The following is a 24,807-nucleotide window of genomic DNA, read 5'->3' on the forward strand; positions in this document are numbered from 1 at the left end:
TCCGCAGCATTTGACTCAGGATTATGCGGGTAAGAAACGCGTTCACTTCAGGTGTGGCACCTCGGATTCATCAACTACCTGTATCTGAAAGCCATTGAAAACTCAAATAAAAGAAACTTGATCTCCCATAAGGATTTCCTACCAAAAATACCACTCATCTTTAAAAAAAAGAAAAGGAACGGAAGGGGCAGCTGGGTGGCTCAGTCGGTTGAGCATCCAACTCTTGGTTTTGACTGCGTCAGGATCTCAGAGTCCTGGGATCAAGCTCCGCATCAGGCTCCACGCTCAGAGCAGAGTCTTCTTGAGATACTCTCCCTCTCCTCCTGTGCCTCCCCCAGTGCTTAAGAGCCTGTGCATGCACTTGCTCTTTCTGGCTCTCTAAAATAATAAATGGAGAGTTGCCTGGGTGACTCAGTTGGTTAATCATCTGCCTTCATGGCACCTAGGTGGCTCAGTAGGCTAAGTGTCTCCCTTCGGCTCAGGTGAGATCCCAGGGTCCTGGGATTGAGCCCCGCATCGGGCTCCCTGCTTGGTGGGAAGCCTGTTTCTCCCTCTCTCACTCCCCCTGCTTGTGTTCCCTCTCTTGCTGTGTCTCTGTCAAATAAATAAATAAATAAAATCTTAAAAAAGAAAAAGTATCAGTCTTTAGCTCCAGTCATGATCTCAGGGTCCTAGGATAGAGCCCCATGCTGGGCTCCCTGCTCAGCGGGAAGTCTGCTTCTTCCCCTCCCCCTGCTCTCTCTCTCTCAAATAAATGAAATCAAGAAAGAAAGAAGGGAAGGAAGGAAGACGTTTTCTTTTTCTGCCAACCTAATTCAATAAAAAAACCAACTTTCAGGGGCACCTGGGCAGCTCAGTGGGTTAAGTCTCTGCCTTCGGCTCAGGTCATGATCTCAGGGTCCTGGGATCGAGCCCCGCATCGGGCTCTCTGCTCAGCAGGAAGCCTGCTTCCTCCTCCTCTCTCTCTCTGCCTACTTGGGATCTCTGTCAAAAAAATAAAATTAAAAAAAAAAAAAATAAAGCAACTTTCACCCCCATCTCCAAATACTATCATGCTCTCACTCACACCAAACAAGGATATAGCATCCTGATGGCTGACGGCACATGGGTTCAAAAGAACAGTTCTATGAAGGCAGTCCTACAGGGCGGGTCTTGGAGGCTCGGCAGCTCCTGTAGCTTCCTGCACCCTCACTTCCCTCCTGAACACAAAAGCGGAATACGTTCAAGAACAGTGATATGAAGAAGCCTAAGTATCACTGGCTGGCAAATGAAAATTTACTGAAAGAAAAAAGAACAGTGCCTTACGAAGGCTGAGGGACTGTCTCCCTATGACTTCTATTTATTTTTCACAGGATGATACAAAGACCATGTTTATGATGATCAAGAAGTGGTCAATTTCTAAAGATACCAAGTTTGCAGAGATCAGATATTACAATATCAATGTGTTATACTAAACAATGTTACTCTATGATAATTTAAGCCAAAAGGGCTTCAAAGGGCTTCAAACTTACTCATATCTATAACTCTTCAACAAAAACAGCTGCTAGATTAGCAAAACGACCACACAGAATTTAACCATGTAATCTCTCACAATTTGGGTTATAAATTCAGAGTTGTCTTAAAGCATTCACACACATAGTACTACTTCTTACAACTTCATAGTAATACAAATTATTTGAGGGCTTAAAAAAAAGTTAAGTGGATCACTCTCTGACCAAATGTAAACAGTTGCAGTACAAAGCGAATTAGGACCCTTACAAAATGATTCCCCCTTTTTTTTTCCCAAGATTTTCTTTATTTGACAGAAAGAAAGATTACAAGTAGGCAGAGAGGCAGGCAGAAAGAGAGAGAGGGGGAAGCAGGCTCCCTGGCTAGGCAGAGAGCCCAATGTAGGGCTCGATCCCAGGACTCTGGGATCATGACCTGAGCCGAAGGCAGAGGCTTTAACCCACTGAGCCACCCAGGCGCCCCTCACTTTTTTTTTTTTTTTAAAGATTTTATTTATTTATTTGTCAGAGAGAGAGAGAGCGAGAGTGAGCACAGGCAGACAGAGTGAAAGGCAGAGTCAGAGGGAGAAGCAGGCTCCCTGCGGAGCAAGGAGCCCGATGTGGGACTCGATCCCAGGACCCTGGGATCATGACCTGAGCCGAAGGCAGCTGCTTAACCAAATGAGCCACCCAGGCGTCCCTCCCCTCACTTTTTATAGTACTTTACCCCTCATTATTTTTGATTTCCAGACCACTAAAGAACCAGTACTTAGAGCAAACCATTGTTTCCAATCCTTTGAGACACCCGAAGGCAGATAGGTCAATAGTACAAATTAATACCATAGAAGAAAGGGCTGAAAACTTATGTCGATGAGTATGCAGTAAACTCCACGTAATTATCAGTGGCTGAAACATGGCAGAGTACAGGGACTTATCACCCACCTTCTCCACTGCTGACTTCTTGGCCAGCTCATTTCCTTGCATAGGTTTTGAACACCCCTCTTCTGTAAGTGCTCTCTTTGGTTGGTTCTGCTTCAGCTTTTGTGCCCATGATGTTATCGATTTACTATTCAAAAAAAGAAAACCAAAGTTATTCTCTTTAGAAGCTGTCCTTCACACATAAAACTAAACACTAGTTGATAATGGAAAATGTTTTGAGTTGTTTTTCTAATAGCAGGGAACAGATGGATTTTTATTGATTCACCTAAATTTCTTCTTACAATTTTCTATTACCAAAGGCAAAGTGAACAAAACAAACAAACAGTGATTAATAATACACATAGCTGTAGCTACAGAACAAAACCGATCACAGTGGCCCATTCAAGTGCTCAAGGTCTCTCTCAAGCAAAATCTTTATTTACGAGGACTAGTAATGATTACTAATAGGTACACAAGATCTGTGTTGTTATAGGTGAACACTTACCTTAGAGGACACACTTTAGAGATATAAAACTGAACATTTAGGGTAAATGACATAATTTTAAATGAGTATTTGCTTTACAAACATCCAGCCACAGTTGTCCTTAAACTTACAAAAGTTCCTCTTATATATAAAAAGCATTAAATATACTTGTGTATGGTGTTTGCTTTCAAATTACAGGCACATATGTGACAAAACTCCACAGTTGATACAATTCCATACTCTAATTTTCAGCAAGTTTACAGTGACCAGAAAATATAAAAGGTATTATTCTAGCAAGGCTCCCACCTAAGAGGTCAGTAGTCTTACAAAGTCTTACAAAGTCACAAACAGGAAAAAAGTCAGACATTGGTAATATATCGTATGTTTTATTTCCATTTGCCACAGGCAATAAATACAAGACTTTGGTAAACCTCCTAAGTGTTCAAAGACATCTCATTTTATTATACTCAAAAAGGAGCTTGCTTTACTAGATTCTAAATGTAATAAACAAGCAAACCTCCCTTCAAAGGATGGAGAAATTCTACTCACCTATTTGTTTTCCCACTGTATACTTCTGAAATCTTATTTTCGCCAAGAAAGTGGTGTTCAAACTCACCAGGAAAAATAGAACTATCTTCCTTTAAAGATGCACAGAACTCTTCAGTGGTATGTATATGAAAACTCTTGTTTTTTACACCATCTACAGGTGACTCTGTCTGCCCCAAAGGCGCTCCAAACTGTCCTTCAGAAACCTCTGGGTGCTCCATGATCTCGGGCGGGTCCTTAGATTTGTAGGCATTTAATTCGGACACACAAAAGGTGCCATACCCGCTGCTCACTGAGCTACTGTCCATGCTGCCGTCTGGTTGGGACGTGGCTGTTCCTTGCTGCATTTCGGGTTCTGTAGACTTAGGATAACTGATGATAGGTTCATTTCTCTCACTGTTTTCAGAATAAAAACCCATTTGACTTTCTGAAGAGAATTGTTTGCTTAAAGAACTATCGGAGGAAGCCCAGGAAGAATTACTGGTCTGTAACTTGACTAAGTTTTTTATCTCCTCCTGTATTCGCTGCAAATGAAGTTATAGATCTGGGTAAGAAAGTATATTAAACATTACCTTTGTGTAAATACTCTGAAAATATTGTTTAAAAATAAGAGATATTAAAGAGAATCTGCTTTTAGTTAAAAAACAAAACCGGTAAGAAGTATTAACTGCTTCCTCTTCCAAATCTTACAATATAAAAAAAAAGAATCAACATAAATAACAACTTACTTGAATTTGGTTGTGGAACTGTTCCTGCTGGGCAACTATCTGTTGTTGGCATTGTTTTTCTACCAGACTGAATAGCTGTAACCACCTGGTCTATTAAATCATAAAATATTTTAGTTAAAAATAATTGTTCATGTAATAGTCACAGAAAAATTCTTCCAGTGGGAAAGGACCTTGTTAAAATATATTTTTAATGTAAAATGTATAAGCTCGATTAAATAGCTATAAAGCTAGATTTAATGCAAAAATAGAAAGGCACAGGCATGGTCACCCCTCTCTTATGTAACCTGCAGTCTGGTAAACCTGAAGGTCTGGGTAAATCTTGTTTTTCACATGGCATCTTAATTTGATGTCACCAGCTCTCATTTCTGATTCAACAAGAATTGGCAGTTGTACTTTATATTTGTCTTAAATTTTTCTTCCTTTCCTCCTAACAGCTAATGATTTTCTTAATTCTTAGAAAAAAGGACCCCACGCCTTAAGACAAGAAATAATTTGGTATAGTGGGATTTAAACCCCTAATTTACTTGTTATTTAAGTGTAAAACAAAAACAAAAGAACGCTTTTCAAGTCAGATACTGCGGTGTCATCCCTACTGCTGAGAGAGGAATGAGAAACTCCCTCTGAAAACCACGGAACTGGCCTAGCCCTCCCTTCTGTCACTGTCAGGTCCTGACCCCTGGGACTCTCAAGCAGTCAGTGCTCTTACAACCAGACTGCAAAAGCAGGAAAGGGGGCAAGGAGACGTTCAGCGGCTAAATTCAGTGTCGAGGCTGGCATCCTTTCAGTAACAGACTCTTGGCAATAATACACACTAAGCAACTACCATGAAAAAGAGCTTCCCTTACAAACCATTCCATTATCTTTCCATTCCTGTACTCCCTACGGGGCCGAGAGATCCGGGCCCCGCGCACCTCCCAACTTCATCCCACCCCTCTCTACCCCCACTCAGTACCTACCAGCCTCACTGGCCTCTCTTTTTCCTGAACCTGCCAAAATGGTCTTCCACCTCAAAAGCTTTGTCCTCACTGCACCCTCTACCTGGAAAGCTCTCTCTCCAGCTCTTATCACGGCTTCTGCCCCTTCTTGCAATTATAGCTTAACTTCTCGAAGACAGTTGCCCAAACCATCCCATAGTTGCTCCTTTCTAAATGTCATCCTGTGCATTGCCTTCGTAGCCTTTAGCACAGAGAGCATCCCGTTTGTTCACTCTGTTAACTCATCATTAAGCACGTAGGACGCAGGGCCAAGGAAAGAGTGGGCACTCGGATATACAGTCTGAGTAAGTGCATGAAAATGGGAACTTCAGGGCCGCCTGGCTGGCTCAGTCAGTGGAACACGCAACTCTTGATCTCAGGGTCATGAGCTTGAGCCCCACGTTGGGGTAGAGTTTACTTTAAAAAAAATATGTATGTGAATTTCAAGCTCATTTTTCCTTGGTATTACAGACTACACATTCTAGAGGCCCTTCAGATTAAAGCCAGTTCAGTAACCACAACAGAGCAGAATTAAATTGAAAGATACAGAACAGTATTAACGCAAAGGAAATAAAAACTCTCAGGATTGGAAAAGGAAATTTTTGAACAGAAAGAGAATGGTACTGATAGGAAGTATTAATTCTAAATCAACTAACTTCAGGATAAGGTAGGTTACATCAAATTCAGTTCCTTATCTTCTCCACTTATCTACAACACGAAGTATCTTAGTCAAAACAAAAATCAGGCAATAGCTTTTTTTATTAAGTTATACAAACTTAAATACTTCAGGAGTTATTTTAACCTGACAAAGTTATTAGTCACACAGAACTAAATTACAACAATGATAGAATTACATACATAACAACGATAACAAAAAAACAAAAACAAAAACAAAAAATGGCTTCATATTATGGGACACAATGTTAATCACATCCTAATTAATATTTTCTTATTTAAGATATGAATGAATGGAGCTTACTAAGGATATAAATTGGTGGAGATTTTGTTCTTCCTAGTCAGATTTTACATTTAAATTTTCAATAAACATATTTAAGAACATTATAAATGCAGCAAATAATATTATTAGGACTATGATTCATGTCTAACTAAAATTATTTATGTGACCTGCATTTTACACACATTGGAGGACATGGGCGTCTAATTAAAACTATCCCTTGCACAAAGCTTTTGATGCTATTAGCCTGAAAGGGGTTTCTATAGTCTCGCCTTGTAAATATCCCAATGATTTTGACATCCTAGGCCTAATTTCCAACTCTCCACTAACAACCTGAGTGGTCCTCAATAAGTAAATTTCATTTGTGCTTCTTATGAATTTCTAAAATGGGAAGAGTAATAGCGCATAGATGACTGGGAGAATTAAATATTAAATTCAAATATGATGCATGTGAAGCAGTGATCTCAATGGAAGAACTGTATTTTGAAAAGCTGTGAGGCCATGGCTGTCACAAAGATAGTAAGGGTGCTACCAGCACTCAGTGGGTCCAGGGACACACATCACAGGATGGTCCCCAACAAGGAAAAACTGTCCTGGGTCCATTTTATATTATAAAAATACCAAATATTTTGCTTAGCTCTCAAATCAACAAATCGTCCAGGAATGCCACTATGAAGATGTTAAGTTCGTTTCAGAACTTGATCAGAAGTTGGTCACCGTTTCAGAAAATCATGTCACCAAATGAAGTGCTGGGTCATCAGTACAACACAGTTGGATCAGTCCGTGTCTATCACTGCTGCTTCACAGTGAGTCTACATGTCAACCCCAGATTGTGCTCCACTACATCTTCTGAAGGGAGTGTGCTGGGCACTTACATACTGAAAAACCTGTTTTCAGATTATAAGTAACTTTGATTCCTCCTCTTTATCACGATTAAGAGGATGACTGTTTTTACGGTAGGTACAGGCAGATGTATCTGTGAAATGCATTTCAGGATAATATAAGTTGATGTCACTTTAAAAATTGTCAAGTGTGAACTGTCAAATGTAAAATGTAAACTAGTAAATTAATGGTAAAATTATAAAATAAGGGTTTTGGGTCTAATAAGGTTAAATGCTATGGACAAAAGGTACCTAGTATACTGCTTGGCAAATAGACACTCAATAAATGGTACTTAAAATAACTATTATCATAGGGACGCCTGGGTGGCTCAGTTGGTTAAGCAGCTGCCTTCGGCTCAGGTCATGATCCCAGGGTCCTGGGATCGAGTCCCGCATCAGGATCCTTGCTCGGCAGGGAGCCTGCTTCTCCCTCTGCCTCTGCCTGCCTCTCTGTCTGCCTGTGCTCACTTGCTCTCTCTCCCTCTGTCTCTGACAAATAAATAGATAAAATCTTTAAAAAAAAAAAATAAAATAAATAAATAACTATTATCATATAACCATTACTCTTACATATATAACAGTAGCACTAAATCATGAAAATGCAAAAATAATGACTTAAGACAAATTAGCTAATAATGTGCTTTAAAATTTTACCATCAGAGAAATATTAGCAACAGTAAGCATTTAAGAATATATTAAAGTAATTCTACGTAAATGTGTTAAACATTATTTTCCATTAATCAAAATACATAATCTTCTCAAGTTTAACGAATGATAAACCTCAGAATTCCAGAAAAGAGGTTTTAGGAAGAAATTCTAAAGAAATTAGACCTCCAGAGCTCTGAGCTCCATGGAAGGTTTTAAGTTTTGCTTTAATAACATAGATGAATCCCTTACCAATGGTAGAAATCAGACAAATGTTACTATTCCAAAAAAAGATGAAAATATGAAATTCAGGGGAAAGAATAAGGAATAAGACTTGCACAATCCTTACCCCTCCCATTCTTCCTAAAATGCTACACACTAAAATATCACAGGATTGTGTTTTTGTATGCTACAAAACACATTAATAAATTGGAGAGATTTTACTGAAATGACCAGAAGGATACTTCATATTCTGCCAAAGTAAGAAATATCTTAAGAAATGATTCACTAAACAATTACATGTCTACATTATAAAAATTAAGTATCCAATTAATATTAAATATAAAATAATGTTATATCAGAGATGAAGGGGAAAGGAAAAGAAACTGGCTCAAATGCCAAGGTGTCAAGTAGCACGTTGGTATGTTGCCTTATAAAAATCTGTATCTTAAATTCACAAATACATTCTGATTCCAGGATGCCAATTTCAAAGTATTAAAAGTAATAATTTCTAGTTAAACATGAATTTGCCAGAAGAGCAATACCTTATTTTTTTTTAAAAACATGTTAACTCAGGTTCATAAGCTAATGAATAAGTATATTAAAGTAAATATTTCAAAATATATTCCATTTTTAATTGTATCATTTTACAGGTCTCTTGCATTAGCATATACTGACTATTATATGGAAAAAACAAAAATTGCAAAAACTTAAAGCTCAATTTTTCCTGAAGTTTGCAATAATAGTCATTTTTATAATATGGATAATGAATACAAATAATTACTTAAGGGTGGCTGCTTCTGAATCCTTAAACCAGGTATTTTTTCATTCCACTTATTATATATTTTGAAAATAACACAAGTAATAGTTTGTATGATAAACGCTTTTTAAAATTAAATAAATTTAATAAAAAATACATTTAATAAAATCCACTGTTCCCTAAATAAAGAATTTAATAAAAATGTTTTATACATTTCTATAAAGCATTACCAAATCCAGCCTGTGAAAAATCTAACCTGGGCATAATTCTGTGAAACAAAATTTATATATATGTATTCTTTTAACTAAATTTTCATATCACAATTTAACCTATGGGCCAAAGAAACAATCAATTCTGAAGAATCAATATAATTCAACATATCACAACTAAATGTGATAAGGCATAACTAAAAAGAAGTCTTAATTTATGAGTGGAGCATTCAAAATATTTCAAAGAGCATTTAGGCTTTTTTTTTTTTCAAAATGGTAACAATTTTGTATGACTTACTTAAAACATTAGAATTATTAACAATAGTAGTAATTTTGGAATTCTCACTTCTCTGAACAAAGCTAATATTTTAGTTGACATTTAAAATATAAATTAGTGTGGCTAATCACTAATATTTGTCCAAACATATTCTTGATCATCTTTTCCATATTGTTTGATATTGTTCCCCAATTCCTATATTTGACCATTTCACTCTAGCAGTAAGAATCACTCTCTTTAGTATATAAATTTCTAATAATGTAGAGTTCAGTAGAGGCACATTTACAAATATATTTTTTTTAAATTCCACAAATAAAACAAAACTAGATACCTCACAGTTTTTCCAAAGTTCCGAATCAGTCCTTCCAGTGTTTTGTAGCTCTTGCATTAAAGAGGTTAGGACTTCAACTGTACCTTGAATTACGGATGGTCTGGTCTTCCCTGAGAAAGAGGATACCCCATTTGTACTAAGGTGGGGACTACTTCTGTTGAAACATAAATAATTCAAATGGTTTTCTTCATTCTACCAAAGTGTTGAATAATTCAGCAGTTCAAGTTTAGCAGAGCAGTACAAAACCACTGACATTTAATCCTTCTTAATGGCACCTCGTTTGTTGAAAATCTGATCACGTTTGTCCACAAAAGGAAAAATAGCAGTAAAGAGAAAGCACTTTTTTTTTTTTTTTTAAAGAATCCAACAGAAAGACCATCTCCAGAAGTGGGAGGACACTCCAAAGCACCAGCAGAAAATAAAAAAGTTTCTGCTGTACGATAAGAAAAAGGTCCAGCTTTCTCCAATCTAAATCATTCCGGAGGATTATTTTCCTCTACTCTAAGTACAGCCCTTTTTCTGTAGTGGGGTTTCTTTCTCCACTGCCCAGAATTGCAGTCAAGTCTTGTTAATTGGATCCCCCTAATTTGGTGTGATAAGCTGGTGCTTATCTTTGCACCATCTTTGAATAAAAGTTGTGCCAAGCAAATTAGCAGCAAATATTCAGCATTCATTTAGCCCTATTCACTGTGTAAAATACCACTGATTCTTTCCAGGAGGACTGCTTTCCCAAACTTGAGAGGAAGTTATTTCAGATTTGCTTTATAAAAACACAAAGCATAATTAAGGACAATAAACTATGTTTAAATTCCAGTCTAAGAGGTCATTTTCATTTATTTATTGATACCCTATATTGTTTCACAAAGAGTTCATTAAAACACACACACACACACACACACACACCACAACACTGACGAAAATAACAGAAAAACATTAACAAGGAGAATCGAGGACTAATAAAAACTCTGGGGAAAGAACATACATGTTGTCCATAAGGGGTTACACGGTTGTGTAATCAAGTCTAAATTTGACCGATTTAACTGCTAGTCATAATGAAAAGGGAGACAAGGTCAGTTACATAATCTTCATTAAAAGGGCACATTTAGGGGCGCCTGGGTGGCTCAGTGGGCTAAGCCGCTGCCTTCGGCTCGGGTCGTGATCTCAGGGTCCTGGGATCGAGCCCCGCATCAGGCTCTCTGCTCAGCGGGGAGCCTGCTTCCTCCTCTCTCTCTCTGCCTGCCTCTCTGCCTACTTGTGATCTATCTCTGTCAAGTAAATAAATAAAATCTTTAAAAAAAAAAAAGGCATATTTAGGGGGTACCGGGCTGGCTTGGTCAGTGGAGCACGTGACTCTTGATCTTGGGGTGGTGAGTTCGAGCCCCATGTTGGGAGTAGAGATAACATTTTTTTAAAAATTTTAAATAGGGGGGCCTGGGTGGCTCAGTGGGTTGGGCCGCTGCCTTCGGCTCAGGTCATGATCTCAGGGTCCTGGGATCGAGTCCCGCATCGGGCTCTCTGCTCAGCAGGGAGCCTGCTTCCCTCTCTCTCTCTCTGCCTGCCTCTCCGACTACTTGTGATTTCTCTCTGTCAAATAAATAAATAAAATCTTTAAAAAAAAAATTTTTTTTTAAATAAAATCTTAAAAAATGAAAGGGGAAGGCACATGTAGGTTTCCCCAGGCAGATTATGTTCTAAAAGGGATTTCTTCCTAGGGGTCACCAAGTGCTGCAGGAAACGAACTTTCAGTGCATGGGTACAAATTGTGAAGACAGCCATCTCTCCGGACCATTTCCCACACACATTCCCCGCCTTTCACCTCGCTTTCTCATCTTCTATGTTCTTACAAGCTGCCTTAAATTCCTCCCGAGAAAGGCAGAGAATGAACAAACTTTTTAAAGAATTAGTGTATTTATTATACAGTCTCTTCAAGATCTCGTGTGTTAGAAGACCTTTGACCCTTTACCAATAGGCCCCAGATAGCCGTGTTTTTGCTTCATTGTACATGCTTGTTATAGCTGGGCTCCTCTCTAGTGGGCTTTGCCTCTTGGCTGTTTTTAGGCTATTAGAAATTTAGAAATCAAATAACCACGTTTGTCAGATTATTTACAAAATGAGAGCAAGCTGGCTCTGATTGAAAACAAACCAAACACTGGAAAGTTTAAAAAGAAAATGCATAAAATGCATTGTTGGAGAGTATCTATTTTTGTCCACTCACTCAGGGTCTGTTTTTTTTGCTTACTTCCTAGTATTCAACTTTAATTCCTACTTCCCAGATTGGTAAGGTAGTTCTGAAATATTAAACATTACTTGCACTGTTATTTTAAAAATGTAGAAAAACAATATTTAGGCAACTAAATTTTAAAGACATGCTTGTAATCTACCAGAAATTTTAAAACAGTGTAAAAGGGGACACCTGGATGGCTCAGTCATTAAGTGTCTACCTTCAGCTCACGTCATGATCCCAGGGTCCTGGGATTGAGTACATACAGCATAGGGCTCCCTGCTCGGTGGGAAGCCTGCTTCCCCCTCTCCCTCTGCCCCTCCCCCCTGCTCATACTCTGTCAAATAAATAAATAAAATATATTTTTAAAAATGATGCTTTGGGGTGCCTGGGTGGCTCAGTGGGCTAAGCCTCTGTCTTCGGCTCAGGTCATGATCTCGGGGTCCTGGGATCGAGCCCCGTATCAGGCTCTCTGCTAGGTGGGGAGCCTGCTTCCCCCTTTCTCTGCCTGCTGCTTTGCCTACTTGTGATATCTCTCTCTCTGAGTCAAATAAATAAAAATCTTTAAATAAATAAATAAATAAATAAATAAATAAAAATAATTATGCTTTGGGGCACCTGGGTGGCTCAGTCATTAAGTGTTTGCCTTCAGCTCAGGTCATGATCTCAGGGTCCTGGTATAGAGCCCTACATCGGGCCCCCTGCTTGGCAGAGAGTCTGCTTCTCCCTCTCCCCCTGCTTGCACCCTTCTCTCTCGCTAATTAATAAATAAAATCTTACCAAAAAAAGGGAAAACAAGTATTTTTTCACAATGATCCCCATGCAAAAGTACATTATCTGTGGAAGATATAAAAGGGGAGGGCTGAAACTATTTTTTTCCCCAAAGATTTTATTTATTTATTTGACACAGACAGCAGGAGAGGGAACACAAGCAGAGGGAGTGGGAGAGGGAGAAGCAGGCTTCCAGCTGAGCAGGGAACCCAAGGCAGGGTTCCATCCCGACCAGAGCTGAAGGCAGACACTTAACAATTAAACCACCCAGACGCCCCTGAAACTATTCTTTTTTTTTTCTTTTTCCTCTCAAAGATTTTATTTATTGGGGCGCCCGGGTGGCTCAGTGGGTTAAAGCCTCTGCCTTCGGCTCAGGTCATGATCCCAGGGTCCTGGGATCGAGCCCCCATAGGGCTCGATGCTCAGCAGGAAGCCTGCTTCCTCCTCTCTCTGCCTGTCTTTCTGCCTACTTGTGACTCTGCTTCCGTCAAATAAATGAATAAAATTTTTTAAAAAAATTTTTTTTAATTTTTTTAAAAATAAATTTTTTTTTAAGTTTTTATTTGTTTATGTATTTGACAGAGAATGAGAGAGAGTTGAGCATAAGAGGGGGAAGCTCAGAGGGAGAAGCAGACTCCCCACTGAGCAGGGTGCCTGATGCCACTCCAGGATCCTGACTCAGGAAGACAATTGATCAAGATACTGAGCCACCCAGGCGCCCCCCTGAAACTATTCTTAACTAATCCCTGAACAGCTCCTGATAGAGGGCTGTCATTGTTATTTAAATGCGAACAAATAAGTATATGATACTACTTGGATAAACTATGCAAATAAACTTATTTTGATTTGTTGTTACATTTTTTTTTTTAAATCTATCTATCCCATTCTTACCTATTAGTATTTAAGTTCAGTCCAAAAGACTGGGGAGAACTTTTTATATCAGATTCTACAGAAGATGAAGGTTTTCGTAAAGGTTTCACCAAATCAAAATCTTCCATATTGTACAGAAATCGTTATACTCTCTTATTTGAAAATGCAGGTTCTTTCAGTGTTTGAAGAAACTGAATCCGAGTCATCTTCAGATGCTTCATCGTCTACAGGCATTTTCAGTTGCTAACATTCAGAACTGTGAAATATCCTAAGCTCCCAAGAGAGTCTGAAAATGAATGGAGGAAAAAATACTATAAAAAGCCACTAAACCTAGCAACTGTCTTTTCACTACTTTGGAAACCTTGATCCTTTTATACATGTCTACATTAAGAACAGCAACAGCATTGATAATAAAATGCAGAAACGACCGATGTGTCCAACAACTGATGAATAAACAAATGTTATATATATATATATATACACATAATGGAGTCTTTCTCAGCCATAAAAAGGTATAAAATACTGATACATACTATAATGTGGATAAACACTGAAGTATTAGGTTCAAGTAAAAGAAGCTCAGTAAAAGATCACCTAGTGTGTGATTCCATTTATGTGGAAAATCTAGAAGAGCAAATCTCTTGAGACAGAAAGTAGATTTATGACTGCCAGAAGGTGGGGGAAGGAGACAATGGTACTGACCAAAAATGGGTATGGAGTGTCTTTTTGGGATGATGGAAAGTTCCAGAAATACATAGTTGCACAACCTGTCTGTAAATATACAAAAAACCTGTGACTTGTACACTTTAAAAGAATGTATTTTATATTATGTGAATTATCGCTCAAAAAAAGGGTGATTTGGCAAAAGTTGCATTCTTCTTTTGCAGGTAGTATTTCAGAATTTTATGTGTTTAATAAGATTCTAAACACAATTCTACTATGTAACAATTGAACACTTACATGCTTTGTTCATTTGTTTAATAAGTTCTACTAAAGGATCCATACTTGTTAATTTATACTTTGAACAGGTAAATTGGAAGTACTTAGTATTAAATTTGGTATTAAACACAGCCAATTCAATGGTTGTTTCTCCACTGGCTAGAAGGTAGGAGTGGTAGAAATGCACTTTAAGCTACCATAGCCTTTACTACTCTATGCATTTATTACTTGTTTAAAAACAAACTATTTGCCAGGTCAACTAAAAATAACTGCTTAAGTGATGCAGGTTAACCGATGCTAGGTGTCCAGAGACAAATTAGCTATAACAAATCAAACACCATGCTTCCTTCTTAGGGAATTCATGTTCTTGTGTGCGGTTTTTGTTTTTTGGGTTTTTTTTTAAGTGAAGGAGCAAGAGAAGAATAATTTAAAAAAAAAAAAATCTATGCTGTTTACAAGACAGAAAGCCTAGGGAGTGCAAAGGGAGGAAAATTATCTACCATTGATTCCACTAGGTTCCCACTTTCTAGGCCTGGTTTAGAAAGCAGAACCCGAAAAAACAGCAGCTCTTAAAGGAACCATTTCCACCGGGAGAAAGGTTATGTGAAAGCCAAGGGTAACAGGACTACCTCAATGGATTTCTCCCCAGGGGCTCAGCCCATTGCCAACCACAAACGCGGTATTGAAAAAGTCGGGGGTTGCACCTTCCACCCGGCGACGAAAACAGCTGGATTCAAATCACCTGCTCTTCTACCGGGACAATACAAGCTCCCCAGGGATAGGGATCTGCAACCCCATCCAGTATCTCCGCCTGCCGAGGCAATCCCGGATGCTGAAGATGCAGATGAAAAACCACTTGGGATGCAAAGATGCTTCTCCGGGGGTGGGGGGTGGGGGCGTGAGGGGAGGGAATGAAGGAAGGCGGGGAGAACCCCCCGACCTGAATGCAAAATTAAACATAAAACACACACACACACACACACACACACACACACCAAAACTCGAAGGACAATGGATATAAGCACAGAGCCATGTTTATATTTGCCGGTAACGAAATGTCACGCTCTTGGTCCCCAAGACCCCTAGTAAAAAAGAAAGAGGGGAAGGGGAAAAAAAAAAAAAGACCAGCTCGGGGGCTGCTGATCCTATAAAAGTTAACCCGGCGCTGGGCTTTGCCGGGAGCCTGAGCGGGCAAGGAAGAGAGGATTCCCGAGGTTTTGAGGCCAGACCCCGACCACCTCGCCCTCGCAGTCAGCCCTCAACTGCTGCTGGTGGCGGCTCTCGGGTCAAAGTGGGACCGGTAGGGAGAACCACCGAACGCAGCCGACGCAACGGGAGGCAGCAAAAGGCGGAAAGAAAACCCGCCACTCCAGCAACTACCATCGCGATTCCCAAAGCACACCAAGGAAGGTAAGGAAGATCTCCAAAAAAAAAAAAAAGAAAAAGAAAAAGAAAAGAAAAGAGAGAGAATTAGAAGAAAAATCCCACGAGCCCCCCGCCCCTGGGGAAGAAGCGCTCTGCGATTGGGCCGCGCAGGTGTCACTCAAGGGCACTGAGTCTAGAAAAGGCGCACGGCCGCGGGCGAAGCCCCCACACACCGGAGGGCTGCGGCGGGGGTTGCGTCGTCTGGTCGTCGCCCTCCCCCGCCCTGAATCCACCACCAGACTTGGGGTTCTGCTAAGGCCTTGTCTTTCAGAACTCGTACCCATACCCCCGCGGCCGAAGGCTCCCCGCAGGCGGGCGACCGCTTACCTGGCCGCTGCTCCCACAGCCGATGTCAGGGTCGGACGAGCGGCCTCTCGCGACCGTTAAACTCGAGGGAGCGTGCGCGCGCCCGGCACCTTGCTCGCGATTGGCTGTTTGTAAGGGGGCGGAGACGGCCGATCCCCGACGCGCGCCTCGGTCGCCCCTTTCCTACCCGCCCCTCGCGCCGAAGAGGGAGGTCAGACGCCTGGGAACTGGAAGGGGGCGGGGCTTCTGTCAAATCCTCTGGTCTGATTGGTTCTCTGGGAACCTACAGAAGCCACGTGAAAAGAAGCCTCCGCTTAACGCATGCGCAGTTGGTAAGAATGAGCCTGGGGCGTCAGAGGGAAGCCGCGACGAGAGTACTGCGCGTGCGCAAACCTAAGAGTGCGCCTGCGATCCACCTTCTGCTTTGGTTCGGTTGCTCTAGAACACTGCGGGTGGGAGGCCAAGCCTGAGGCCAGGTAAGCGTCCGTGGAGAAGCCGGTCGCCCCTGCGGTTGCCCACGGATGTCAAAGACTATGGAGAGAGGACTGGGAGCTGGGACGCCTGACTATCCCAGCTTGCGACCCTGAGCCGTGCAGCCCATAGACCTGACGGCCCGCTGGCGGTGGGGTGCAGCGGCCCAGACGCCGGGCTAAGTTTTCTCTGCACCTGGTTTACCCTAGGCTGCTGGGGGTCGGCCCTGGGGTTCTTCAAGGACTGGGATGGGGCGGGGGAGGGGGTGCGGAGCACAGCCCAGCGGCCTGGAGAAAACAGTTGCCCTGAGGCCCAAGAAGAAATGGACGATCTTCATTTACTTTGTTCCCGCAGAGTTTTATGGAGCGCTCAGCACGCAGCGGGCGGTTTTAGGCCGGCACAGGGTAGGCGTCAGCACTGCTCTTGCCGGACCTTTGGAAGGACCGCAGAGAATTCGTGTCCCTCCCTGGGAGCCCCAGGCCATCTCATTCTGTTGGTTCGCTGCACATTCTTAAGACTAGTTGACCTTTTTCTTTCTTTTTTTAAAGATTTATTTCTTAGAGAGAGAGAGTGAGAAAGAGGATGGGAGGGAGGGACAGAGGGAGAAGCAGACTCCCCGCTGAGCAGACACACACACACCCCCCTCGCCCCCATGCCGGGCTCTATCCCCGGACTCTGGGATCAAGACCTGAGCCGAAGGCAGACCCTTAACCCACTGAGCCACCCAGGCGCCCCAAGACTAGTTGACCTTTAAAGCCAACTCTTAGATTGCCCTCCAGGGGTCCTGGGCTCAAAGTAAAGGAATTTCGCTGGACCTGTCCATGACAGGTCCACATTGTAAAGAATGACAGATCTGCGAGGCGTTCCATCTCCTCTGAGCCTCCTAACAACTAGGTCTCAAACAGTAAAAATTCAGTCCATATCCAAACCCCCATCTGTGTATGGAAGATTTCAAGCTTAAATTTAATCCACACTCCGCCCCATTGTGTGAGTCCCATCAGTCAGTAGTATGCTCATACCTAACCAACATCAAACAGATTTTAAGTACATGGTTCTGATTTCACTGACCATGTTTCAAGCCCACCAAAAAAAAAAAACAAAAAAAAAAACTTTTATTACTAATTTCAATTGGTCACAAAATTGTTATTTGAGACATCATAGAACTGAGAAGTGTGAATTACTGAGACATCGTCAAGCAGACAGAGTTGTGTTTCCTTACAAGAAGAATATTAACCCCTACATCGAGTACTAGCAATTATTTCCTAACCACGGAATTGGCAGAAGATGTTCACTTTTGCATACAAAATCAGATGGGTTCTGTTCGGTTTGAGCATGTAGGTTTCTGGGTTTTTGTTCTTGTGTGGTTTTAGGTAACTTTTTAATCTATTAATGTCTTAATAAGCCAATGTATTCAGTAGTGGTATTCTGGCTAACCAAGTTACCTTGTTAATGAACTGATGTGGTGAAGTATTTTGGTAAGGTTGCTCACACCATATTTCTTAGGTTAAGCTCTTTGGAAGGGTCATAATTTTTTAAAAAATCAATGGAAATTGCCTTTGCCTCATTGGACTAAAGAGAAAAAGCTTTATAAACAGCCAAAAGGGTAGTTTTTAAAATTCATAGACGTTATTTCTGAATATAGAAAACAAGTAGGAGGCTTCAGAAATTCCAGTAAATGTATTAAGTACAATAGCTGTTCATCTAATCTAAACCTACCTTCCATCCTGGGGATTTTGCACTACTTGTATGCAAACTGACACCACTATTTTATGGTCTTTATGATGGTATGGTTACTATGGTTTTCTTTATTATAAATTAAATTGCTCACAGATCTCTTTCACCTTGAAGGCTTCAAACTGACTTTTGAGTGGAGATCGTTCACACTGATGGGAATAAGACCACACGGGGCAGTGATAATGACTGATAATGGCTTGCCACATTTGGTGAACTGTTTTTCATTTGGGGGACCAGTTCTCCACATCAGGGAGGAAAAAAAAAAACACAGGAACTCTAAAACTTGAAATATATGGCTTAATCATTAAACATGAAATCATCAGATGTATATTACAATATAAATTTTGTCATCTTTCTTGTCCTTCATGATTTTTCTTACTCTAAAGATCTTTAAAGATTCTTTACCCTAAAGATCTCCATGTTTAAACAGGACTTGCCTGGACATGGTTTACTGTTCGGTGTGAGCCTTTTGGGAGAGTCAAACTGTATTCTTGGCATCATAATTATCTCCTTGGGACCTGATTTCATAGACCACAATTATGACCTCACCAAATAGCACGTCTTTGGTAATTTAATGGTTTTCAAGTACTTCTTAAATTGGACCCTACCTGGGGCGTCTGGGTGGCTCAGTGGGTTAAGCCTCCGCTTTTGGCTCAGTTCGTGGTCCCAGGGTCCTGGGATCCAGCCCTGCATCGGGCTCTCTGCTCAGCAGGGAGCCTGCTTCCCCCTCTCCCTCTGCCTGCCTCTCTGCCTACTTGTGCTCTTTCTCTGTGTGTCAAATAAATGAATAAAATTTTTAAAATAATATGTATATATATATATTTAAAAGCCTATGCCATAATCAGTTTCAGATTATGTTTATGGGATGAGACCACAATTTATGTGGTGTGTTAGTCAAAGGCTCTTCAGCTTTATAGTTTAGCGATTCAGAGTTCCCCTCAGGGCTTTATGTTTGTGGAGACATGTACGGTTTTCTTCTCACCCTGGGTGGTATTACCTCCACTTTACAGATGAGGAAACGTGGCCAGAGTTGCACAGTGAATACATCATGAAGCCAAGACAGTGACTACAGAGCAGTGTGGCCTTTCAGGGACAAAAAAAAAAAAAATTCCAGAAGAGAAAGTTGAGGAAAATGAGCTAACACTTTTTAAGAAGGTGGGTAAGGACAGATCTAGAGTTACTATGAAAGGTAAAGCTAGAAGGATAAGGTTAGTATAAAAAATAGAATATCTAGGTATCGAGTTTTTTGTTGTTTTTTTTTGTTGTTGTTGTTGTTTTTTGACAGAGATCACAAGTAGGCAGAGAGGCAGGCAGAGAGAGAGGGGGGGAAGCAGGCTCCCTGCAGAGCAGAGAGCCCAATGGGCTCTCTGTCCCAGGACCCTGAGATCATGACCTGAACCAAAGGCAGAGGCTTTAACCCACTGAGCAACTCAGGCCCCCCAAAATAGAATATCTAACATTCTTCCAAGACTTCCTGAGATAATCCCTTTTCTTCATTTGTGTCAAATATGAAGCATTTGGGTCCTAAACAAAAGTAAGGTATCATTCATGACAATAGAGGCATTCGAGAAGTTAAGGACACGTAGATTGTTATTACTGCTGCTTTTTTATGTGTTTCTGTTTTATTTTAACAGTGTAGTTGATAAAATTATAAAGTTCCTGTTAGATGCCGTAAATAGAAGAAAGTCACAGCAATGCACACAAATAGGACAGGTGTAATTCTCTGTGGGTTCAGAGTTTTCTGGATTTAAAAAAAAAAAAAAAAAAAGCAGCGCTGAATGGGGTGTTAGTGTTGTATGAATAGAAAACTTTTTTTCTTTATCTACTTCATTAGTTGTCTCTTGAACTCTGCAGCGGGGAGCCTGTTAAATTGAGAGCAGACCCAGAGCAGTCTCCAGTGTGGCATTTCCTGCTCAATCTATGATGTTTGTCTGATCGGAGAAATAATTCTCTGCCAGCAGTTCCTCTGAGTGAAAGGTGCTTTATCTTCAGAGCAAAACCCCATGCTCAGGAAGGCACTTGGTCAGTTTCAGGCCTGATCCACAGCCCCTGGGGGTTCCTTTCAGGGGTGCTTTGAGCCCCCAGGAGGACTGCAGACCAACCAGAACAGGAGGATGAGCTACATGGAGCCGGGAAGTGGCTGCTTTGTCTTAACTCCCAATTTGCAGGGGGCAAGCTCCAAAACATACTATGAAACGTGGATTCTGGGGGCATCTGGGTGGCTCGGTCAGTGACGCGTCTGCCTTCAGCTCAGGTCAGCATCTCAGGGTCCTGGGATCGAGCCCATATCAGGCTCCTTCTTCGGCAGGGAGCCTGCTCCCCCTGCATGTGCTCACTCACTCTCAAATTTAAAAAAAAATCTTTTTAAAAAAAAATGTTTATTTTAAAATAAATGAATAAAAAAATATGGATCATGCTTAAGCATTTCTCAGAAAATCTTTCTCCCACTTAGCTTCTGGTGCCATCAGCTGGCCATTTTGTCTTTTTTCAAGCTGCACCAGTGCACATCAGCCTGTCTTGAGTTCAGGGTTTGGTCCTGCCCCATTGAGGAGGTCATTGTTTTGAGACCTGTCCCTTTCTCTCCTATTGTGGGAGAGAAAACAGGACCGAGACCAAGCAGGTAATCACTCCAGAATTCTGGCCTCGGCTTCTTTTTTTTTTTTTTTAAAGATTTTATTTATTTATTCGACAGAGAGAGAGCACGAGTAAGCAGAGCAGCAGGGAGAAGGAGAAGGAAAGGAGGAGCCCAATGTGGGGCTCGATCCCAGGACCCTGAGACATGACCTGAGCTGAAGGCAGATGTGCTTAGCTAACTGAGCCACCCAGGCACCCCATCATTGGTTCTTTTTACTGTTTTATTTTTCAGAGATTTTTAAATTTTGTTTAAGTACCTTCCAAACCCAGTGTGGAGCCCAACTTGGGCTTGAACTCACAACCCTGAGATCAAGATCAGAGCTGAGATCAAGAGTCAGACATTTAACCAACTGAGCCACCCCGCACCCCTAAAGATTTTATTTTTCCCTGCACCCCACATGGGGCTTGATCTGCACCCAAGATCCAAGAGTCACGTGCTCCACCAACCAGCTAGCCACCCCTCTTCTTACTGTTTTTAAGATGACTGCTAGAAAATTTAGAATTTCACACATGGCCTACATTACGTTCATACCGGACAGGGCTGTTCTAGAACACTAATGTAACAGAAACGTTATCAGTGTTCTTTTTTCAGATGACCTCATTTCTCAGTCCCCTTGTGACCATTTCACCTTCTGTTAGCTCAGGTCAGTATTGGTACCATTCTTTCCTGTGAATGTTTGCTGTTCCCATTAATTTTCTTCCCACCTTCCTCCGTCTTTGCCATCATTGTTCAGGGGCTCCCATCCAGTCGCCCGGTGGTTCTAAGAGCCACCATTGAGGCAAGCACCTTTTGCTCAAAGCCTTTGGCTGTGGCACTCCTGGAGGCAGGAGCCTCACCTGGGAGCCGGTTAGGAATGCGGAGTCTCCGGCCCCACCCATTGGAACGGGCCCCCCAGGGGGTTTGCTCATGAAAATGTGCTCAGTGAGAGCTTCCCCAGCCATCTTCCTAAAGCAGCCCCATTTCAGTTCACCTCCACATCTGTTCCCTTGGTGGGATTTGATGAAGTTTCTACAAGGCTGAGCTAACCATGCAAGCAGTGGCTCAGAGAAGCTCTCTCTCTCTCTTTCTCAAAAAAAAAAAAATAGTTAAGCAGTGAATTTGGGGCACATGGCATCCAGAAGGTGAGTCCAGAGATTGAAATCCTAGGACTTCCTGCAAACAGATTGAGATAACCTCCGCTCGCACAGAGATCCATGACCGAGCCCCTCCCCCATCTCGGGAGCGTTAGAGCTGCTGGGGAAAGGAGCCTAACCTTGCTGGTCTACTTTAACACCTGTCTGCTGCGGTCCTGGGCCACGTTCCAGATCTCAGCATGCAGGGATCCCTGCAGCCAGGCGTCTTCCTAGGCATGGGCTGACTGGCGAGGGGCCTGAGGAGGGAACATGTGGTGGCTGGCTCCAACTCCAGAAAGGGGGCACAAGCCCTTCAAGTGACTTAGGGGCCTTAGAAGTTGGAGAACCACTGCTCTGTAGCCTGTTCTCCAACCCAGCTATTGGCATGGAACATATTTGGGGGCATCTTTTTTTTTTTAAGATTTTATTTACTTGACAAAGATCACAAGTAGGCAGAGAACGGGAAGCAGGTGCCCCGCTGAGCAGAGAGCCTGATGCGGGACTTGATCCCAGGACCCTGAGATCATGACCTGAGTGGAAGACAGAGGCTTAACCCACTGAGCCACCCAGGCACCCCTGGCGTCATCTTTAATTTTTATGCCACAGGCTCCTTGGCACCCCGAGGCCCAGGCCTGGCACACAGCAGATGTTGAAAATACTGATTGAACAAATCAGCATTCCCTTTTGGAAAATTCTAACACCCTATCATCTTTGACTTGACCCAATGGGAAGGAAGGGGGACAATGAGAGGTTTTAAGCCAAACTGCAGTCAGGCTGTTGAGCACAGACGGGTCCTCAGAGGAAAAGCAGGGCCGAGGGGAAGCGAGGGTGCAGAGCCAGCACCAAATCGAGGCGCACACTTAACAGGCAGGAAACGGGGCACACTGTCGTGACTCCCAGTGTCCCCTTACCCGCACCTCTTACCACCATTTTTCTGTTGCTCTTTTTTTAATGTCACGATGAGCTCGGATTTGAGCTGCTTTTATTGTCCCCCGAAGACTTTTGAGTTAGCTCTGTGGGTATCACAAAACCTGAAACCGAGTCTGTGTTCCCTGGGCTTTGGGGAAGTGGAACCATGGGTGCGCTGGTCATTTTTAGCAGTCGTTGGAGGAGAGCCAAAGCTCCCAGAGATACAAAAAGTACTGCGAATCGCCCGATTGGCTGTTGGAATTAGCTGTTAAACAAAGCAGCCAGTAACTGAACACCGGGGACCTTCTTAAACTCCATTTGGGTGGGAGGCCTTCCAGGGTGCGTGTCAGCCCCAAACTAGGCCAGAAAGGTAGAGAGTTGAAACAGCGGGCCAGGGACAAAGCAGCTGATAAAAGCGTTCTCCTCTCCGCCCTTTGTCTGGGAGTTTCGCCTGTCTCAGACTCACTTCCTTTCTTTGTGGCCGCACTCTATTCCAGTGCTGTCCTGCCTGGTCAGATTTACTAACTAGCGGAAGAGAAACCCCACGGGAGGCCCCCGGCTTGCGTTCCATAATGAATCCGATCCAGGGACTCGATGCTGTCTGGTACACAAAGAAATCTTGTTGTATGGATTGAAAAGCAGAAATAAGGGAAGGGACATTTTGGACATTGACTCGGGTCTCATTCACTTAATCGTTTACAGGGGAGCGGATTCTTTGTTGCAGTGATTTCAGAAAAGTGCTGGTGTTTATCATTTATCTTTTCCCTGAGCGTACTTCCGAAAGACTTCACAATAAACAAAACCAGTTTTCTAACGTGCCCCTTTCCCTGGCATGCTCGGTTTCAAAATCTAGCCCGTCACAGCCGCCGCCGAGCATCTTTCTGACACCACATTAATTGCCTGACCCCCAGGACGGACACGCATCCTGAATGCCATACTTTTCGGAGAGAAGTTACGAGTTTAGACCATCACGTCCTTGTCACAGGATTGAAAATTAGTATTGGCATCAGGCTTGAAAAGTCCATTTCATTACACTTATTTTCCATAGAGAGAGAGGTTAAGAATACGGTACTGTCGTTCTAAAGATGGCCAGGATCCTCTCAGGACCAGCTGAACTGATTACTCGGAAAGATAACCCATAAAATAACAGAAATGTACATATTTACAAGGCAGCAGTGCCCACTAGCCTGCGTCTGCGGTCAGTATCCTCAAACCTTGTTAGAGACCAGCATGGGCTCTGAGACATTAGCAGCCAGAACTGACGGGGGGGGGGGGGGGAGCGATGAGCCTAGCGCAAACCTGCTGAAATTCTTTGGTGCATGATTAAGCTACTTTTGGTTTAGGGCGCTGGCTCAGGTATACACCACTTCCTACCTAGGTTAGAGACCCCTGGCCCTCAGCTAGAACTTACAAGGTTTCAAATGGTAAAAGCAGCTATTTAGAACCTCAAAGGGAGCATTTGTTAGAAAGGACAGTCCATCTGTTTTTAGCGCCTGCATCATCCTGGATCAAGGAGCAGGAAGCAAGTGGCACGTTCCTCATTCTGTGGTCCACCCGAGCGACAGGAATTTTGCTAAAAATCAGTCTTATGCCTTCAAAGGGATTCAACAAAAGCCCTTTCCAGATTATTTTTCCCCCCTCTGATCCTTAAGCCTGTGCAGGACAGGCAGAAAAGGGCTTGTTCACCCATTTTCCCGGTAAGAAGACAGGCCCACGCTGTGACTTGTCCCTGTTGGCAAGGGGAGGCGACCCATCTTTGAAAAGAGCTAACACACCTGTCAGCCCACTCTGCCTTCCTCCCCTGGAAGAAAGCAAAGGCCCATGGGATGCACCGTGTCCTGGAAGCTATTACTCTCTACACCATGCACTTGTCAGCGAAGACATTCCAGCCTTCTGCTACGTCTGGAGTCGCTGTTTAAGTCTGATTAAATCCTGCTTTCTCTTCTAGCCTCTTCTGTCTGACTAGACTCTAAGCTCCATGAAGACACAGGCTCGCTCTC

At 42.3% G+C, this 24,807-nt stretch overlaps 2 protein-coding genes across 25 annotated transcripts in view; one reads left to right on the forward strand and one right to left on the reverse strand.

The window, feature by feature from the left end:
* Window positions 1–16,094, reverse strand: part of MPHOSPH9 (M-phase phosphoprotein 9) — a 65,962-nt gene extending 49,868 nt beyond the window's left edge. For 5 of the 24 annotated variants that reach the window (XR_014302575.1, XR_014302576.1, XM_082698370.1 and 2 more), the window contains exons 1-6: window positions 15,968–16,058; window positions 13,298–13,562; window positions 9,415–9,524; window positions 4,164–4,253; window positions 3,439–3,959; window positions 2,430–2,553 (exon numbers count right to left, since the gene is read on the reverse strand). Coding sequence is in view for 13 of the 24 variants with exons in the window: in XM_082698370.1 (XP_082554496.1) it covers window positions 2,430–2,553; window positions 3,439–3,959; window positions 4,164–4,253; window positions 9,415–9,471 (792 nt within the window). In the remaining 11 variants the exon portion in view is untranslated. Of the gene's footprint in view, window positions 1–2,429; window positions 2,554–3,438; window positions 3,960–4,163; window positions 4,254–9,414; window positions 9,569–13,297; window positions 13,563–15,967 lie in introns of all 24 variants that reach the window. The other 19 variants (XR_014302577.1, XR_014302578.1, XM_082698371.1 and 16 more) reach the window with 6 other exon arrangements.
* The window catches only part of LRRC43 (leucine rich repeat containing 43), a 298,822-nt gene that overhangs the window by 266,878 nt on the left and 7,137 nt on the right, over window positions 1–24,807 (forward strand). The window lies entirely within an intron of this gene.

This window comes from Mustela nivalis (genome assembly GCF_964662115.1).
Source record: "Mustela nivalis genome assembly, chromosome: 14".
Taxonomy (NCBI): Eukaryota; Metazoa; Chordata; class Mammalia; order Carnivora; family Mustelidae; genus Mustela; species Mustela nivalis.